This window comes from Myxine glutinosa, chromosome 11 (genome assembly GCF_964187855.1).
Source record: "Myxine glutinosa chromosome 11, kmMyxGlut1.1, whole genome shotgun sequence".
NCBI lineage: Eukaryota > Metazoa > Chordata > Myxini > Myxiniformes > Myxinidae > Myxine > Myxine glutinosa.
In genome coordinates, this window is record NC_136271.1 from 44,294,202 (window position 1) to 44,312,986 (window position 18,785).

The following is an 18,785-nucleotide window of genomic DNA, read 5'->3' on the forward strand; positions in this document are numbered from 1 at the left end:
ACACCAGATTAGAAGTTAGTAGTTCGTTTATTTTTCAAGATATTTCGCTCACATGGTTCAGACATATATATGGTGGCGGCCATCTTGGATTTTGACGTGGCGACCCAATTTTCAATAGGGTTCTTCCTTATGCCTAGATACACCCACACACCAGATAAGAAGTTGGTACTTCGCTTATTTTTCAAGATATTTCGTTCACAAGGTTCAGACATATATATGGTGGTGGCCATCTTGGATTTTGACGTGGCGACCCAATTTTCAAAAGCCTTCTTCCTTATGCCTAGATACACCTACACACCAGATAAGAAGTTGGTACTTCACTTATTTTTCAAGATATTCCGCTCACAAGGTTCAGACATACATGGCATCAGACATACATGGCATCAGACATACATGGTGGCGGCCATCTTGGATTTTGACGTGGGTTGCACCCACACACCAAATTCGAATGCGGTCCTTCGCTTACGCTCGCACGCACGCACAGACGGACGGACACACGGATGGAGGGGAATACCATAGTCCCCCTTTCGCTCCGCGGTGCGACGGGGGACAAAAACGCAGCAATGAAACCGGAAGAGTCGAGGGGAGGAGATCGGAGGGAGAGGCGACGGCCATGGGAGAGATACAGCCGTGAATCGCATTGAGGCTGCGAGCTGACTTTTTTGATATTGGTTGCGAATGAGTTGAGGCTTCCCGTGAAACGGATTACCCGCGACATCGTCCTATATTGCGATTGCAATTAAACCTGCGTCTCAGGTTTTATTACCAAGCGTGAGCTATTGTTGGTGGGAAAGCAAGAGCCTCCATTACAGGCCGATCTGCCATTTTGTCCTCGAAGAGGCTGTCTGCCTGGTGCTTCGTGTTTTGTCGTTGGGTAATCCCTTTCACGGGATGTGTGTATGTGTGTATGTTCGTGTGTCCGGGCCATAACTTTTTTTTACCATTGGAGTTTTGTCATTAAATTTTCAACAAAGCTTTATGATGAGACTATGGAGAAGGCAAATTAATAATTTTGGTCAAAAGGTCAAAGGTCAGTATCGCATAAAATTGTCTTTTTGATCGACCTGAAATTTTAAGAATTTGCATATTTGGTCACATAATTGGTTCACCAATCGAAAGCTATAAACTGATTATTTTTTGGATCTAAAGATGAAAGGTCAATGCTGCATAAAATCATTTATTTTTATTTTTTAATTTTTTTAACTTCATTATTTTGAGCAGGCGGAAGAAGAAGAGGACGACGTCTGAATATAAATGGATGCGGACGGGCTTTGCATTTTCAGATGCTTTCTAGTTTGACATGTTTACCAGCTACCACCAATATTACTATTAGCATAACAACAAATTCTTAAATAAAAAAGGAAATCGAGTACTTGATGAATCACGTCTCCCTGGTGATAAACATACAAAAACATTGTCTTAATATAAATACTTTTTTTACCTGAATGACTAAAGCAGGTACAATCGTTTTTCCCTTCGTTTAGCATAAACATCCACAATGTCCTCTGGAATCAGCTTCACAGTTAATGTGAAGAAGAGTCAGTGAAGAAAATCTTTAATTTTCCATGGTTTAGCACAAACAGTTTCTAATCCGTCTCATTGCAGAAAAGCTTCGTTCCGAAGTGACTTCATTTGTGAAAATCCTTTATTTGTGAAAAATCACAAATTTCAAAGTTGTTAATCTGATTTGAAAAAGGATGCAGCCAATCCCATCACTCTATGCAAAAACCACATTATCTGCCATGGCTGGAGGAAGAAATCCACGCACTTGGGTTATGTTTCGCCTTGTTACTCACGTTTAAATACGGGATAAATCTATCTTTGTAAACTACTGAAAAAAAGGAAGGTGGGGGCATTGCTCCCACTGCGCCCCCCCCCCCCCCAAACTCCGCCGGTGGGGAAAAAACCTTCTCTACCTTCCACCAAAATATTTATGGACATACCAACCCACTAAACAAGGGGAAGGAACTATTGTAATCTTGTACTACAGAAATAACTACTCTAAGGGACCCGTATGGCGGTTGCCATTGCCTCTGAGCAGTTTCCCAAAACCGCAACAGTATTCATCACACATTCACCACACCACAACTATATCACTACCTGTGCTTGATATTCCGTGTTCGCTTCCATGATCACCAATCACAGTGTACTATGGCGCATGCATTTTATACCCCATTTTCATTCTTTCCATAATTATTACCAACACAGTATGTGTGTGTGTGTGTGTGTGTGTGTGTGTGTGTGTGTGTGTGTGTGTGTGTGTGTGTGTGTGTGTGTGTGTGTGTGTGTGTGTGTGTGTATACAGGGTGAGTCAAAAGTAGCGCCCGATTTCTGTTTATATATATATATTGTTACGTGGTCCCCTCGGTGACTACCTGGTCTCGGTGACCCCCGGACCGTGAGAGGACCTTCGCCAGAAAGTAGTATTATCTATGCGCTTTCGCAACGCAATCCCTATGAATTCCACCCAAGAGAAACTGATGTTCAATGATATATTTCCAGGGGAAGGATATCATACAATTTCAAGGATACAATCACGGATATTTTCCCCGAGCAATCAACAACAAACAACCATCAACAATTCCCAATCCACAATCAATTCCCTATGATTAAGATGGCCATCTTATATATGTGTGTCCACTTCTGTACTCACGACCCCCTTTTGGTCTCTGCCCCTCACAATGTCTCTGGGCCCCTCCTGACCAAGATGCTGGTCGGCGTCGCCGCACTCGGGCGGTTGAACGAACCCCGGGTGGACGTGTTTCCACCGGGCAGGTATCGTACCAGGCACCGCGGCTGCAGCCCCTCGTGGCCACGCGAAGCGGGTACGGTAAAGCAAGCCAAAAGCCCCACGCCGCTTGCAAGGCGTGTTAGGCCCCAACGTGCGACCCGTACGCGTCTGTTTAGACGGTGCCGCGAACGGTGCCAGACGCGGGGTCGATGCACGGCCCCACGTCAACTTGACGTCTCCACCGGGTAGGTACACGTCCCGGTAACTCCTCTCGCCAGACGGGCTTTGGAACGCCGCTTTTCCACGCAGCGCAAGGTCGATCCCACCTTTCGTCGGAGCGGGGCGAGGAAGAAGAATAACCGTCGCTTTTCTTCCTCGTGTCTTTTCCTCTTCCGTTTCCGGTCACTTCCGTTTCCGGACACTTTTTCAGAAGGGCTCCTGACCCTCCAACCACAACAACCCTTAATCTACTACACAGGGATAAGCAAAGACCTGAATGGTAATTCACATACATTCACATAAATATGTAACAATATATATATATATATATATATATATATATATATATATATATATATATATATATTTCTGTCAGTTGATTGTTTGCCATTTGTATTACAGTGTACAAGAAGGTAGAAATAAATGAATGACATGTTTATCTAACCATTTATTCGGGGGAAAATTCGCCAGAACAGAAACAGAACAGAAAGCCAAAAAAACAGAAATTGGGCGCTACTTTTGACTCACCCTGTATATATATATATCTATATTATAATAGGCTACGGTGATTCTGTCTGTCTGTCTGTCTGTCCGGGGGTGTGGCTTACTCCGTTTACAGAATAGCTCCACCCATTCTTGGAGAGGCTTCATATAAACAAATATCCACCATTTTATTAACTCGAATAGCTTTGAGGCCTGTTTAGTTAGGCCCGTGCTGTCTTTCTCTCTCACTCAGTTTTATTTCAACTCTAATTCGATATATCATTTCATTTTTAACAGTCACTAACATAGTTTTAGACTCGGTTGAAAAAAACGGGAAGAGAATCCCATGAAAAGTTTCCGTTTATAGAACGAAATTAATTCTCAAAGGCCTGTAAAATAAAGCCCATTCATTGAGTCACCCTCACGATTTTATCTCGAATTCACCATCTGATTTCATTTTTTTTTCGATGGTTTTAGACTCGGTGTCAGAAATAATTGAGAACATTCACGCACACACGCGAAATTGCAGAGATATATTTTTAAAAATCGTGCCACGATGATGCACGAAAATACACCGCCTAAAATAAGTCGGGGAAAATGTCGACATATATTAAAAATTCGCTTTTTCTTTTCTGTTAAGATATATTACTTTTCCGTTTGATGACAGTCGTCACAAAAACGTCAACAATGATGTCGACATATATTTCTTCGTTTTTATTTCATTCAACATTATTATCCGGAAGTAAAGGTTCACGTGTTCATTTCACGTGTGAAAAAACAAACTCCATTTCACGTGTGCATGGACATGTCATTCACATTTGTAAAATAAATAAATGAACAGACGGAAAATTACCGAGAGATATTTCTTCGTTTTTATTTTATTAGTTACGAGCAGAAGTACCCGGCGTTGCCGGGCGGGGGAGAGGGGAGAGGGGAGAGGGGAGGGGGGAGGGACGAGGGAAGAGAAAGGGCACTTACACTTTAAACATGTATATTGTTGCGGATATGGGATTTGGCCTCCATATCCGCTTGTAAATATTCCCCTATTTCCCCAATACTCCCCAACTATCCCCAATCCCCCATTCCCTAGTCCCATTGTCTGTAAACAACACTCTGTAGAACCGACCTTCCCCTTTTTCCCCCATTAAATGTCGTGCCCAGGTTCACCGCATCTCACGTAGACAACTTTCGGACATCTTGCTAGTTATTCTTAGTCTATGTCAGTTAAGGACTCGTTTCCATTAATTCTGACTCTTCGTTGCACCAGAATGTGATTGTATGGCACCAGTAGTGAGTTTAGGACCTCCCCATACCTCCTCCCATCTTCCTCATGAAACCACAACAACAACAACAACAACTACAACAACAGCGCGCGGGGAGTGTGCGTCCTCACTCCGGCTTGGTTAGCCGCCATTGCCCATGTGCTCCGGCGGGGTTACCACGAAGGGGCTGACTGTCGGCCCCTCGAGCCCGGTAGCCCCCAGCACCCAATAAGAAGCGGCGGGCCGATTCCATCTGGGGCGGAGCTAACGAGCCGAGGGCGTGTCACTCCCCGCCGGATATACGCAGCGACTTACCGGACGTGACGTCAGATGCGCCCCGAGCTTGAAGTGAAGAGAACCAGACGCCACCTCCGAGCGCTGAGAGACCTCCCTGCATCTTTTGGGCCGCGCTATCCTGTCCCTGAGCACAAGGTGCACCTTGTGCTGACCATCGACTACCTGCCCTTCCTTGCCATCAATCCCGGTGTGAGTCAGTCTTGTCCCGTTTATCTGTCGTCTGTCGGGGTTACTATAAGACCGTGATTAAGTGCCTACCTTCCTATGCTGTACCTCTTGTCCTTGTAATCTCAACGTTCCGAAATATTATAACCTCCTCCGGAGGTCTTGAGAACTGTACCCCTGGTGTCGTGTCATTTAACCCAGCCGTTGTGTCCTTTCCTCAATTGATTTAGCGTAGCGCGACTCGGCCAACGTTCGAGTATAATCGGGTAAACTGTGCAGACGCGGTCATACCAAACCGCTCGGTAAACCAACATCCACAACCGCGTCTGTAACATTTGGTGTCGGGAAGTGGGATTCGATCCGGAGCGCGTTTCACGCGCTCGAAATTATAACAGCGAAATTTGATTGTGTTTTACAAAAAAAAATAAAAACCCGAATTTTGAAAGTCGCGCTATGGCAGACCAAGACGGCTGGGTTCCGGTAGAAGAGAGTGAGGCAGGGTCGATCCAGGACCAAAATGAGGGACATAAGGAGAGCGAAGCAGTGAGGGTAGCAGATTCGCAAAATAGCGTCGTCACGCACGAAGTATCAGACGCACAAAATGGCGCCTCGCACATAGCTACGGCGGCCGCACCCGCTGCACAAGTGGGAGGGATGGCCCAAATGCAGGCCCTCATGGAGCAATTTATGGCGCAAATGCAGGCGTCCCTCAAACTGCAGAGTGAGCAATTAGGGGTAATGGGAAACCAAATGGGGGTAATGAGGGACGAAGCGAGGGGTACCGGTGAGGGGTTAGACAAGAAATTTGGGAAGTTAGACAATAATTTTGAGGGGTTAGACAACGGGATAAAAGAGGTGAGAAATGGGTTAATGGGGGTAGAAAACAGAATGGCCGCTCAAGAGAATCAAATGGAAGGGATGCAAAAGGGGTTAGAGGGGTTAGAAAACAGGATGGAAGGCAAATTGAGGGACATGAGGGACCAAGCGGAAAGGGAAGTTAAACAAATGGGGCAGCAGATAGAGGGGGTCATAATGGGGGTAGAGACCAAACTGGATGCTCACAGGGAGGAAATGGAGCAGATGAGGGTGGCATCTGGGCAGGAGATGCAAGTGATGGGAGAGGAGATCAGAAGAGGTGTGAGTGAGGAGGTCGGAGGAGTGCGCGAGGAGGTGAGGCACTGTAAGGAGCACATGGAGAAGGAGGTGAGAAAGGGGACTGTAAAGTTACAAGGGGGCATAGAGGACCTGACGCAGGAGGTGGAACAGCTGACGGAGGGACAAAAAGGACTAACGGAGCAGGTTCAAAGGAACACTGCGGTATTACGAGGGTTAAAAGCGACACAAAACGACATAAAAAACGACTTCATAGCGACAAAGAGGCAATGTCAGATGGTACGTGAGGGACTGACAACGAGGTTGGACGAGGTGATAGAGGTAATGGAGACGAAGGACCGGCAGGTGAGGACGCACATGGAAACGGTCAAGGTAGCCTTGGAGGACGAGCTTGAGGAGACGTACCGGGAAATAAAAGAGGTGAAGCAGAAATTAGAAGAAGTGGAAGAAGGGGTGAGCGAAATTAAGAAGCGACGGAGAGAGGATAAGAAAGAGATAAAAGAGGAGGTAAAAGAATTGGTCCAAAGTCTGTGTTTGGATCGTGATGATGTGCTCATTAACCGGATGAGGGATTCGCAGGTGATGGAGGAGAAGCGAAGAGGAAGAGGACCCGGTGTAAGTGGTGACCAATATGGTCGTGCGTATGATGCGCCAGGTGATTTAATAAGCTTGGGGGTCGAGATAGACCCGGGTGTTCGTGAGAGGCCGTTGGTGAAGGGTGCGACAGGTCTGGTGTGCGAAAAAGGAGGTGTGCGAGAAAGTCCGACTCTGGGGTGTGTGAGGAAAAAGTGTGTGCCAAGGAGTGAGGGTGCTGGCGAGAGTGAGTCGGTCGTAGCGCGTGTGCGAGGGAGCACATGGAAGCGCGTAGTGAGGAGTGTTACGGAGGGTGTAAAGGGAGAATGCACGCCTGTGGTGAGTGTTACAGAGGATGTAACGGGAGAGTGTGCGCGAGAAAGGTGTGTAACGGACAGGTGCATGAGGAAAGAGTGCGCTGTCGGGAGTAAGGGTGAGTGCGTTGTCACGAGTGGTGGTGAGAGTAGTGAGAGTGACAAGGAGCGTGAGTTGGTTGTGACAGGTGAGAAAGGAAGCACACCTGGAATGGTAGAGCGTGAGTGGGAATGCACGCTGGAATTGGTAGTGAGGCACGTGGTTGGGTGTGCGAATGAGAGCACACCTGTGATTGTCACAGAGGAGGTGACAGAGGAGGGGGCGCGAAGAGGTGTGTTGGTGAGGTGTGCGACCAACGAATGTGTGCCAAAGTGTTCGGTGGTCAGGTGTGTGACCAAGGCTGTGAGTGGAATGAGTGTACCTGGGTGTGTAAGGAAAGGTACGAGGAGCATGGAAACGGCTGGATGTGTGAGCAAGGAACGGGCTGCGGGGTGTAAGCGTCCAGGTAAAGCATCGACGGTAACCGGTTTAGAGGTTAGAGCGACTTTTAGCCGAATCGGGCCCTCGGTGCGTGCTGGGCCTCGCTTTGAACGGCCGCGTCCGTGCTCCACTAGGCGGAGCGGGCAGCTGGATAGAAAGGGTCGTCATGGCGACCACTTTTTGTTGAGGCATTCCGGCAGGTCGAGATCGGGCCATGGGATGGCTCCACGCCGGGGTGGTGCGTGGGATCTCGGCCCGGGTAAGCCCCCATCCCTGCACCGAGAGCCGGACGCGTCCAGCCGCTGGCACCAAACAACCCGCATTCATGGCTTGGCTGTACGAAGCCGGGCTTTGGACAGGAATTGGCGCACCGAGAGGCATTAGTGAGTAGACGGGTGATGAGGTTAGTGTTTTGGACCCAAAATTAGAGAAAAACAAAATTTGATGATTGGCAAAGGAGTGGCAGTAATGATTGGCAGATGATGGGTAGTGATTGGCAAATTTTTGATTTGTGGAACTTTGATGTGCAAAATTGGTAGTGAGCGATGGGCCCGGTGGGTAAGGGGGGCATCCCTGCCACCCTTCCCATAGTGGGGCAAATGCGCAATAGCTTATGGGGTGTATGGCAGTGAAAACTAGCCCGGGTGGGTTAGGATATTGATAGGGATCTAGCGAAGATGACATTAGGTAACGTTAAGTTTAGTTAGTGACTGATACCTGTAGTGGGGACGCAGGTAGATTAGTGTGGATTATAATGACGAGGGAGCGCAATAGGTTAAAGGGACGACTGGGAAGCGCAAGTTTCAGAGGGGAGTAGTTAGATGAGATGATGCTGTGTGAGAACTGGACAGGTATGTGGAGCAGTGTATGAGTAGTGAGTGTGTGGATCAGCGCGAATGCGCTTGGGGAGAGAAGGGTGCAGGTGGCACCAGGTGTGAGAGCACAGGTGTGCAAGTACAGGTGTGTGGAATACATGGAGTAAGTGGTACGGAGTGGTGTGCATGGTGCGAAGGTGTGGATGGGGGAAGAGTGGACCCTTTTCACGAGTACCCGGGGCGGGTAGTGTAAGTGTTAGGTAGAGGGTATAGGTAAATTGTGGTTGGATATTGGCATTTGTGGTGCGGTTGCAGAATGGTATTGTGGATGGGTGCATTAGTGTTGTGGAAATGGCTGGGCGTGTAGCCTGTTAGTGTGTGTAGTTGGTTGGGCACTCCACCACTGTGAGGATGTCGGCCAGGTGAGGCCGCAGGTGGGCTCTGGGAGCTGTTAGTGTCAGTGGGGCCCGAGGATCCAGAGGACGGACCCGGGTAGCCCAGTGCCAGAGAGGGCACCGAGTGGGGAGAGCGCCAGAGGGCCTTCCCCAGGTAGTTAGGTTAGAGTAAGGAGCAGGTAAGCTCGGAGGCAACTGCAGTGGTGGAGGTGTGCAGGTGGGTAGACCCGCTGGGAGAGGTACATGCCACAGCCCAGAAATTGTGCGAGGGCACCGGGAGATGAATCGGGGGAGTGAGACCCCAAATTGAAAAGCACCACAGTTTGGTCAATGGGAATTGGTTTTTAGAACCCATAGTGTAAGTTGGCCAATGGATTGGCAGGGAAAGACACCGGGTAATGTAAAGTTGTTAAAGTCATTTAGGAAATAGTTAGGATTGATGAACCTGTCGCACCATACACAGCCACTTACCTGTGGTGATGATGATGACTCCACACCTGTGTTTTCTTTGTTTTGTGTTCCAGGAAGTAAGGATTGCTGTGTGGATTTGTGAGACGCATCACGACGTGGATGAGACATTGGGGTGATTCCATCTCTCCCTCCCTAGGAGGGACTGATGATGAATTGGTGATAGCAAATTATGATGTTGAGTTGGAGATGGCAAATTTGATTGGTTAGGAGGGAGAGAAGACGAATTTGGTTTATGGGAGGAACGGGGAAGACAGTAGGGACGTTTGTTGATTTGTAAAGTAGATGTTTATGGGTAGTGTTGTGTTTTGTGGATACAGTAAGGGGTAAGGGAGGGGCCATGTAGGTTACCTGGTGGGGGGGGGGGGCGTACGGTAGGAACGTACCTGTCTCACCTGGTTCCCATGTGCCCCCAGTGTGCATCATCTTGTATTGCGTGCACTTTTGCGCCCTTACCACCTTACTCACTTGTCTTCTTCTTTTGTCTCCCACCTCCGAGGATCTGGCTTTGGGGCAGAGAGAGAGGAGAGAGAGGTGCTGGCTCCGCAGTTGTGGGCCTGCACTTTCACTGCTTGCTGCCGGAATCGATACACCATATGGACCGCAGTTTTGGTGGCCACCCACAATGGACCGCAGTTCTTTTGCGGCCAAGCACCACCCGTGGATGGACCTATGGGTCAACGTGGCACCTATGCCATACAGGTGAACCACTAATAGTTGGCCACCAGACGGCCACAATCTAGAAATGGACGCGGTTGGCGCCTTTCTTTATTTTTGAAGGAAGCCAGAACACCAAGTGCACCACACGAAGGCAAGACCAGCGGCAGAACATCGGCCGGCTGCGACACCACCGGTGATTTATAAACACTTTATTGGTGCACCGGATGGTGCTGACTGTACATGATGGGGTGGTGCTTTTGGTGCTTGGAAGGGGTGCTCTGCACATTATTAAAGGCCGTAAGGCCACAGAGCACTCGTGGGTTGGTGTATCGATGCTGGCATGCGTGCTCTCTCTCTATGCATAACATCTGCATGTGTTCCTCCAAAAACAGGTCCTGGATCGTAGTGTAAATATCAGCGTAGTCTTGTAAATAATGCTCCCTACCGGCTGTATGTTTAGTTTGCGAATTCTTTCCGCGATTCGGTTATCCTGTGGGTGTGTTTCTGTGAGGAGAAGGGTGCAACGTCGCAGGGGGACATATTTACTCATTTGTGAATATCAGTAAAACTGTCGCACTCAGGGTAGAGTTAATAGTAGAGGGAACTACATCTGAGTGCCACACTAAAATAGGTAAAAATTTATCGGGTCGGGACGCCCCGAGGGTAGAGAAGGGTGCAATGTTGCGGATATGGGATTTGGCCTCCATATCCGCTTGTAAATATTCCCCTATTTCCCCAATACTCCCCAACTATCCCCAATCCCCCATTCCCTAGTCCCATTGTCTGTAAACAACACTCTGTAGAACCGACCTTCCCCTTTTTCCCCCATTAAATGTCGTGCCCAGGTTCACCGCATCTCACGTAGACAACTTTCGGACATCTTGCTAGTTATTCTTAGTCTATGTCAGTTAAGGACTCGTTTCCATTAATTCTGACTCTTCGTTGCACCAGAATGTGATTGTATGGCACCAGTAGTGAGTTTAGGACCTCCCCATACCTCCTCCCATCTTCCTCATGAAACCACAACAACAACAACAGCGCGCGGGGAGTGTGCGTCCTCACTCCGGCTTGGTTAGCCGCCATTGCCCATGTGCTCCGGCGGGGTTACCACGAAGGGGCTGACTGTCGGCCCCTCGTCAAGGGCGGAGCCCGGTAACCCCCAGCACCCAATAAGAAGCGGCGGGCCGATTCCATCTGGGGCGGAGCTAACGAGCCGAGGGCGTGTCACTCCCCTCCGGATATACGCAGCGACTTACCGGACGTGACGTCAGATGCGCCCCGAGCTTGAAGTGAAGAGAACCAGACGCCACCTCCGAGCGCTGAGAGACCTCCCTGCATCTTTTGGGCCGCGCTATCCTTTCCCTGAGCACAAGGTGCACCTTGTGCTGACCATCGACTACCTGCCCTTCCTTGCCATCAATCCCGGTGTGAGTCAGTCTTGTCCCGTTTATCTGTCGTCTGTCGGGGTTACTATAAGACCGTGATTAAGTGCCTACCTTCCTATGCTGTACCTCTTGTCCTTGTAATCTCAACGTTCCGAAATATTATAACCTCCTCCGGAGGTCTTGAGAACTGTACCCCTGGTGTTGTGTCATTTAACCCAGCCGTTGTGTCCTTTCCTCAATTGATTTAGCGTAGCGCGACTCGGCCAACGTTCGAGTATAATCGGGTAAACTGTGCAGACGCGGTCATACCAAACCGCTCGGTAAACCAACATCCACAACCGCGTCTGTAACAATATACATGTGGGACATGTGTAGGTGTGTGTGTGTGTGTGTGTGTGTGTGTGTGTGTGTGTGTGTGTGTGTGTGTGTGTGTGTGTGTGTGTGTGTGCTGTCCGTACATCCTTTAAGCCGTGTGACTATCTCTTTTAATTACGTAATGTTTGTACGTCAGTTGCATCCTGACCACACATATGTCTATTAATTACATACTCTTGGAATGCACCTTTTAAACCATTTGATTCTTCAGAATGAGGAGATCCCTTAGACCTCTAAGACCCTAAAGACTCCCAAAACCCTACAGACCCCTAAATACCCCCAATAACCTGAAGACCCTTGAAACCTCGAAGACCCTTAATATCACCAAGGTCCCTAAGACCCTCAAGACTCCTGAGACCCCCTAGACCCTCAAGTCCCCTTTTTCCTTCAAGACATTTTGGACCCCTTCAGATCCCTTCACCCTTTGGACGTTTTATACCCTTTAGACTCCTAGAACCACCAAACCCTTTCACTGCTTAAATCCCTTTAGACCACTTAGACCTTAAAACCATTTAGACCCCTTCCCCCCCTTCAGACAGATTAGACAGCTTGGACCAATGATCATTCAGAGCTTTAGACCACTTGGGCCTTTTTAGACACTTTTTACATGCTTGAGAGATTAGACCCTTTTGGCCCTTTAGACTACCATTCCCTTTAGATCTTTAGACCATTTCAAACCTTTTAAGTGCACAGCACGCAAACATCTATAGTCTTCTTCCAAAACACAGACTGTACTTTTTTTCAGCAAGTGATGCGCAAACTAGATCCACCCAGAGGGGTGGGGGGGGTCGTGGGTAGTGGGGTATATACCCCAAACTAGAGGTATATACCCCAAACGACTCCCTCAGTTTTGGGGCTAGCCCTGTCAAACCTTCTGTGGAACGTTTTGGGTTCCCAGCGGATGTTGTAAGGTATGTATCTTAGTAGGTATATAAATATCATAGGGCCAGAACCCATAGGGACAGAATGCATGGTTATACCATCAATGATGGGAACCACTGGCCTTACAAGTTCGAATTGGCCAGTGGTTCCCACAGGGGTTCATGTTGACCATGAACCCCTTCGCCAGGGTGGATGTGTGGCAGGTGCCCCTGTTTGTCAGCACCCCTACAGCAAGTGCTGATGTGGCACAGGGGTTCATGGTCACCATTCCACTGAAGAGTTGTTAGAGGTATATACTGTATATTTATATATTTACGCAATACTTGTTGGGTTCTACAATCTTGTTCTACAAATGTTCTACAAACCCACCCGCTTTGTTGAATGTAGAATCACAATGGTATCACCTACATTAAGTGATTTTTTGTGTGATTTTTTTGGGTGATTTGTGAATCCTATTTATATTTTTATTCTGTTTTATTTTTGCAGGAGATTGTTCCTGGTGTGTACCTCGGCCCATATTCTGCAGCAATGAAGAGTAAGGTATGGTTCAAGTTTGGAACACCTTTATTAGCAGCACATTGTTTGATCCGTTTTTGGTACTTTTTACTGGCGTGATGAGCCTGAAGCTTGGATATTGGGCTTTCATGCTTTATCTACACTGAACTGTGGATTGACATGTTGGACAAATCAGCACTGTAAACGATGGACAAATCAAAGCAAATATACAGTGCCCTCCATATGTATTGGAACAGTGAAGTCAAATTTGTTATTATTGCTACATTTATGTTCAATAAATTTGGATTTGAGATCAAAAGATGAATATGAGGCAAGAGTACAGAAGGTCAGCTTTTATTTCTTGGTATTTCTATGTATATATGTTTTACCATTGTAGAACAATAGCACTTTTTATGTTCATTCCCCCCATTTTATGTAAGAATAAGTATTGGAACAAATGACTGACAGGTGTTTCTTGTTGCTCAGGTGTTTCCTATTGCATTGATTGTTCATACATAAAAGATCTGTGAATGTCTTGTCTTCGTTTTAGCCTTTGATTTTGCCTTTGGAGTCAGTAGGCATAAACCAACATGAAGACCAGAAAACTGTCTATGAAAGAAAAGCAAGTAATTTGAAAGCTGAAAGAACAAGAATAATTCAATGAGAACCATAGCACAAAAATTGGGCATAGCAAGTACAACCATTTCGAATATCTTGAAAAGGAAAGAAACCGCTAGTGTACTTAGCAATAGACAATGGCCAGGCCGGCCAAAGAAAACAACTGCAGTTGATGACAGAAAAATCATCAGAGCGGTGGAGAGAAATCCTAAAACAATTGGCAGTGACATCACCAACAACCTTCAGAGTGCAGGGGTGAAAATATCACAATCAACCGTTCACAGAAGCCTTCGACAGCAGAACTACAAAGGCTACACTGCAAGATTCAAACCTCTCATCAGCACCAAAAATAGAAGGGCCAGATTAGGATTTGCCAAGAAGTACAGAGGTGGACCAGTGAGTTCTGGCACAAATTTTTATGGACAGATGAGACCAGGACAAACCTTTACCAAATCGATGGAAAGTTTAAAGTGAGGAGAAAGGAAGGAACTGCTTTTCATCCAAATCATACTACCTCATCTGTAAAACATGGTGGAGGTAGTGTCATGACTTGGGCTTGCATGGCTGCCTCTGGAACTGGCTCACTCATCTTTATTGATGATGTAACTAATGATGGCAGCAGCAGAATTAATTTGGAAATGGGCAGAAACATTTCGGCTGCCTGCCAAATAAATAAATCTATATTATGAAACAGGAGTGTCTGTCTGTCTGTCAGTCCCCAAACGACTCCCTCAGTTTTGGGGCTAGCCCTGTAAAATCTTCTGTGGAACGTTTTGGGTTCCCAGCGGATGTTGTAAGGTCGGTAGGAGGTTTCATGAGTTCCTCAATAAATTTTGGATTTTGAAATTGACTCTATATGGACCTTCTCCTTAATCCGGAAGTGAACAGATAACGACAATGGGCTGGTTTGATAATATCTCATTACGATCGTGATTTAACACTATTTTGTTATAGTATTAATGTATGATTGGAATGATGTTGTTTGGAATGAAAATAGAGATGTTGAGTTTAAATATGAATGAGGAAATGATGTGAGGGTTTCTACTTTCTAACCATGACATTCGCGTATTCGCCATATGCAGATTCGCCATTGACTGGGGATAGAACCATTTAGACAGTGGACGTTTTTTGCCCAAGTCATTCCCGAACCTGCTGTCCATGTCTGACATTCGACTGAAGGTGGCATGGGAATGTGGAATTCATTGGTTCATTGTTTCCTATTCCCGTTTTTTGCCCAAGTCATTCACGAACCAGCTGCCCATGTCTGACATTCAATTGAAGGTGGCACAGGAATGTGGAATTTATTGGTTCCATTGGTTTAGCATTCACCATTTCCACATTGTTTGCTTTCGGCTTCCCAACCATGCATAGCATGGGTACCTCGCTAGCAGTAAATATTTACCTGCCCAAGAGAAAAAATACCCACCTTGAGCATGCTTGTTGTTCTTTCTTTACATTACTGCAAATAGAGTAAAAGTGTTGATTTGTCGATGTTCTACTAACTTCTTTGTAATTCATTGAAAATTCCTACACCCCTCCCTTCGCACATCCCAATCCAGCACGTAATGTATATGTAAAAGTTTCGCATTGAGTCTCAGCTACTGTCGAGGCAAAAAGTAAACACCTATCTTTTTCATAACTGAATTTTGTTCACTGTGGAAAGAAAAGTGAACTCACAAGTTGGCGTTGCCATTACAGAGTGTTCCAGAAAGGGCTGTGTTTGTCTGATGTATAAGAAAAGATCTAGTTCAGTGTTGTCCCATGCCTCTATCTGCATGTATGTGCATTATCTGTGTGACAGGTCTTCCTTGAGCCTTTGACCCTGTTAAAAATTTATAAATTTAGGATACACCTGAGACTGATAATCTTGATTTGGATATTAAATGGGCGTCATGGGACAACATATGGCTTCTTCCTTCATCTAATCTTGTTTGTATTTCTAATAGATTTTGATAACTATTTTAGAAATGGAATTTCTTAAACTATGTGATTAATGAAAATAAAATTCTACTGACTTTTGTATTTCTCTTTTGCAGCTGCATGTGCTGGAGAGCCGTGGAGTGACACATGTGGTGTGTGTCAGACAAGATATTGAAGCCAATTTTGTGAAACCAAACTTTCCTGAACGCTTCCGGTATGCTCGCTGAACTCCCCGCAACTACACTGACCTCTTCCACATCGTCTTTTGTATTAAAAAAAAGAAAAATTTCATAGAAGGCTCTTCCATATAAAGTCTCTCAAGTTCTTTTTCCATAATCGTGTTCATAGTTTGGTAAAAGTGAACATTGTGTTAAAAGTCAGGATGGAGTAAAGAATGGAGGATGGAATGCAAGCGTAATATATTTTGAAAGATTTGCCACTCACAAAGATCCGAGTCAAAGATGTGTTTGTTAACTAATCGTTATTTGCAATGAAACTGCATTTCTTTCAGGTATCTCGTGTTGGATATTGCAGATAGTCCGCTGGAGAACATTATTCGCTACTTCCCTGTGGTATGTCCAGACATCATTCAAAATCGTGTTCCTGTTGTGAGAGTCTTGGCCTTGCTGAACTTTGTGCTATTTTTGCTACTCTTCCCTTATTACCCGGCTGCTTGTTCTGAAGCTTGACACATGAATGCAAGACAGTATCCCGCAATATCAATCGGGCTTTGATTTTTCGATTTCGATCGTGGGGGCTTCCAGGTGGAGGGTGAGGGGGGAGGGTGGGGGTTTCCCCCCAAACTATAGATCACTACTCATCCGTTATTTACCAACCGATTGCTCTGACACCCTATTCTGCTCAATGGCCCGCACAATTGCTCAGGCTTTGATTTTTCGATTTCGGATCATTGGGACTCCCAGTGGATTAGGGAGGCTTCCAGGGGTGTCCCCACAAAATCAGCAGTGGCTGAGCTACAACATCAAGAGATGACCATCAGGCCACTCGGGGCTATTTATTTTCAACTAGTAGGGGCACCCAGCGTTTACCGGTGCTGTTTTAATCCTGTTGGCATTTTGAAGAAAAAAAAAATTATATTTTTTTGTGGGAGCCTAAAACACTTCCCTACACCCACTAAGGAATGGGTTCAGGGAGCATTCAATACTAACCTTCACTTGGCTCCAAAGGCTTAGGCATTATAGAGAGACTTATAAAAAAATCCACCTTTTAAAATAAATTTTCGAAACCTTTTTTTTTTGGCTAATACACTACCTGGCAATCCTCTCTGAAAGTTTGACGAAGATCAGATTGGTCGTCTCACAGAAAATTGGCAACACACAGACAGAAGACCTTCATCGTTCTGGTGTCATTGAAAATGTATAATTTGATTATCAACGTGGAATGTAGAGCACCCGAGCACTATATTCATAAAAGTAGATTGGGAGAGCAAACCAAAACTTGAAATGAACCTTCCCAACCAGCCTGTGCACATTATTGCTGTGCTGCAAAGCAGTGTGACATTAACAGCGAGGTGTTATGGTGTTACATTTTGCACAACACCACACTACCATCTTTGATGCAATATTACAGTAAGAGCCATTGTGTTTATCAGCATTTATAATGCACCTCGCTTTTTCCTCATTCGTTGATGCATAACTGCTTGGTTTTGGTTTGTTATGACTTTATATCTTCTCAATGCCAGATCCATAAACTATGCTGTTGTGTCGGGACTGTAGCCATTTTGAAACATTGTTCTACTAACTTCTATTTGGAATGATGGTTAAAAATGGTTAAAAACTCTACATGGTTAACAGCGGATGTTGTAAGGGTTAAACCGTCTACATGGTTAAAAACTGCGTAAGCCCAAATAAATTCAGCCCAATTTATTTATGTTATATGTGTGAGTTACTTTAACATCTCATCTTTAACCAGATATTTTCCCACATGGACCAAACAGGCAGGTTTCCATTCGGGAAACTCCTGCATAATTCAACGAGAGTTCATAGAACACCTTATCCCACGCAATTTTTAGAAAATGATATGGGAAGGGTCTTTTTAACTCTTACTTTGCGTTTCGACCACAATCTATATTTCCTGAGCCGTGATTTTGACTGAATCTCGATATTCCCAAATGTTAAGAGCACGGGCTGCAAATTTGATTTTCCGAGATGGAGTAAAATGCTGTGATATTTTGTCCCAGTATTGCCAAACTGGAGGCTGTGGGTGCCACGTTTTAGGGGTGCCACGAAGGTGATTTGTGTTCTCATGTTCAAGTATACAATTCAATTGAAAAAAAAAGTTTTAAAGGCCGTACAAAAAAAAAACGTTTTTTAGGAAGTTTTTCACCGTTGAAAAAAAATCTTCTTCCGTTGAACTTGGGGACGACTAAGAAGAAGACCTTTGTTGGTCGAAAGCTTGTCGAAAATTAAAGATCGACGTCCTGAAGCTACGTCCACGTCTGATTTAATCTCCCGATTATACAGGGTGGGCCAAAAGTAACCATACATAGGGAAAATAAACACTTTTATGAAATTACTCCAATAACGTAAGTTTTGCCGATTAACATCTCCATTGACGTAAAAATTGGCTTCATCGGTAAACAAGATCCCAGATGAGAAGTTTGCGTCATCGTTCAATTTGCTTAATACCCATTCACAAAATTCCATCCGTCTATCCGGGTCGTCTTCACTCAGATGCTGCGCCATATGCAATTTGTATGGATGCCATTTGTTTGCTTTCAAAATGCACCTGATACTCGATCTGCTGACACCGCTTTCTGCAGACAACCGTCGCGTACTTTTTAGGGGACTCCGTGTAAGCGTTGTTAGTATTCTGTCCGTTGTATCTTCATCTGTGGCTGTACGTCTGCGACCACTTTAAAAAACCCTATGTATGGCTACTTATGGCCCACCCTGTATATATATATATATATATATATATATATATAAATATATATATATATATATATATATATATATATCGATGCTTCTTAGTTTGGAGGTGATGTGTTGCCATAATTTATGCACATGACGTCAGCATCATGTCATTGGTTCAATGTGCTTCTTTGGTTAAATTTAATATTCCTGACTGCAAACCTTCTCAATGGTGATCAGCAGGGCAGAGGCAATGTGTTT

The 18,785-nt window shown here is 45.6% G+C and overlaps 1 protein-coding gene across 1 annotated transcript in view; it reads left to right on the top strand.

The window, feature by feature from the left end:
• The window catches only part of STYX (serine/threonine/tyrosine interacting protein), a 72,432-nt gene that overhangs the window by 18,897 nt on the left and 34,750 nt on the right, over window positions 1–18,785 (top strand). Inside the window, exons 4-6 of the mRNA XM_068130576.2 lie at window positions 13,105–13,158; window positions 15,768–15,865; window positions 16,163–16,223. Of these exons, the coding sequence (XP_067986677.1) occupies window positions 13,105–13,158; window positions 15,768–15,865; window positions 16,163–16,223 (213 nt within the window). The remainder of the gene's footprint in view (window positions 1–13,104; window positions 13,159–15,767; window positions 15,866–16,162; window positions 16,224–18,785) is intronic.